Below are 2221 nucleotides of genomic sequence, written 5' to 3'. Positions count from 1 at the left end.
AGACCAAGCTGGTCTCGAACTCACAGAGATCCGCCTGCCTCTGCCTCCCGAGTGCTGGGATTAAAGGCGTGCGCCACCATCGCCCGGCAAGCACTCTTGAGCTATAACCCCAGCCTCCTCTTATTTTTTTCTTATGCAAATGGAAATCTATTTGAAATCCTACTGGAAATCTTTCGTATACAGGGTTTAGTCTGTGGGTAGAATCCTATAGTGAATACTTTTATCAGATGCTGTTGAAAAAAAGAGATGTGAACAATGTAGGATTCTATATGAGCTAGCTTTCCCCTCCAAACAGTTGAAAACTGAAATATATGTCTAAAGAATTACTATATAAAATGTTGTAAAAATCTCCCAGCCTTTGAGCAGGTCTTGACTTCAGGAACCAGTTTTTACATGCGCTGTTGGAATCAGAAAGACACCATACTGTCAATGGGTGTCCAAAAGAAAAAGATTTCCATTTGATTAAAATCAATTTAAGTTATTTAAATTTAAAATTTGTGTCCTAACCCTTCTAAAAATAGTATAAGTGATCGAGGTTATCAAACCTTCCTAAAATATATGAGAAAAGTATCAAAAGGTCCATTAAAATGGGGAAGTAAAAGCAATAATTTCTGGTGGTTGTGGACTTAGTTTGGTGGTAGAGCACTTCCCTAGCAAGAGCAATGCCCTGAATTTGGTTGTTAGCTCTGAGAAAACAAGCAATCAAAACAAAAACCAAAAACATCAGTACTTTGTGAGTTCAAAGCCAGCCTGGTCTACAGAGCAGGAGTTCCAGGACCTCTAGGGCTGTTCCATGGAGAGACTCTGTCTCAGAAAACAAAACAGTGTCAAGATGACTCAGTGGCTAAGTCTAGTGACCTGAGTTCGAGTTCCAGAATCTACATGGTAAGAGAAAAAATTGACTATGTAGGTTGTCCTCTGACTTCCACATACACAGCATAATTAATTAAAAAGGTAATAAAAAATAAAAAGTAAAAATAATAGTATCTTTAAAAGAAGAGAGATAAAAACTGAGAAGCAATGTGACAGCCTAACAGCAGGTTACAGTCTAGTCTGGTGATTAAATGTGCAGTCACATCTAGGCAGCTGCTGGTTAGAGCCACCACAGAGCTGCCCTACTGGGAAGTGTGTTGAGATGGGGCAGTATCTAATGACAGAGTACTCAGTTCTTTTTGTCCTATAGATAGGGTTCTTTAAAAAACAAAGAGAGAAACAAACAAACCAGGCTTAGTGGTGCACACCTTTGATCCCAGCACTTGGTAGGCAGAGGCAGGTGGATCTCTGAGTTTGCGACCAGCCTGGTTTAGAGTTCCAAGACAAACAGGGCTAAACAGGAGAAACCCTGTCTTGACCTTTAAGAGACTATTCTTTAGAGATTAGGCTTTATGAAGTGGGATATAAACAAGTCTTTGAAGGTTTGTAAAACAATATTATATTTTCTTGATACTAAGTTTGTATATGGTATATCATGTGTTGTGTCCCAGGAGAACATAGAGATAAATAAATTCTTTAAGCTCTATGTTCTGCAGTTAAGAAGCCCTAGCATTTTTTTTTTAAAGATTTTATTTATTATGTACACAACATTCTGCCTCGATGTATGTCCGCACGCCAGAGGAGGGCGCCAGATCTCAGTACAGATGGTTGTGAGCCACCATGTGGTTGCTGGGAATTGAACTCAGGACCTCTGGAAGAGCAGCCAGTGCTCTTAACCTCTGAGCCATCTCTCCAGCCCCCAAAACCCTAGCATTTTTATTTAATTCAGGTTTTCTGAAACTCATGTAGTGCAGAAGTTTTTGTCTGTTCCTAAGGATATAGTTCGAGTGACCCTGCTTTAAAGGGTTGATGGTAATAGTCATCATATTCAGATGTAGATTGCTCACTGGTGTCAGTCAAGAGGCAAACTCACAGAATAAGAGCACTGGTCAGACCTGTAAGAAATTGTCTACCATTAAAATGCAGTGTTTTTGACTGGGGGGCTCCTAAACAGTTTGCCATCTTTTGGAGCAAGAACGACAGCAGCACAACCAGTTAAAACATACATGGCAGAAGGCCAACGACCAGTTTCTGGAATCTCAGCGTTTACTGATGAGAGACATGCAGAGAATGGAGATTGTGCTAACTTCTGAACAGCTCCGACAAGTTGAAGAAATGAAGAAGAAAGATCAGGTGAATAGGTTTTAATTTTTTTTTAAGATTTATTTTATTTCTAATTATACGTATT

General features: G+C 39.5%; 1 protein-coding gene across 2 annotated transcripts in view; it reads left to right on the top strand.

Moving 5' to 3' along the window:
• Rabep1 (rabaptin, RAB GTPase binding effector protein 1) overlaps positions 1-2221 on the top strand; it is a 94739-nt gene that overhangs the window by 50062 nt on the left and 42456 nt on the right. Inside the window, exon 7 of one of the 2 annotated variants that reach the window (XM_013347302.2) lies at positions 2009-2166. In XM_013347302.2, coding sequence (XP_013202756.1) covers positions 2009-2166 — 158 coding nt within the window. Of the gene's footprint in view, positions 1-1987; positions 2167-2221 lie in introns of both variants that reach the window. The other variant, XM_005349649.3, reaches the window with a different exon arrangement.

The sequence above is a fragment of the Microtus ochrogaster genome, chromosome 7 (genome assembly GCF_000317375.1).
Source record: "Microtus ochrogaster isolate Prairie Vole_2 chromosome 7, MicOch1.0, whole genome shotgun sequence".
Taxonomy (NCBI): Eukaryota; Metazoa; Chordata; class Mammalia; order Rodentia; family Cricetidae; genus Microtus; species Microtus ochrogaster.
The sequence above is the reverse complement of the archived record's forward strand: the minus strand, read 5'-3'. Positions and strand labels throughout refer to the sequence as shown.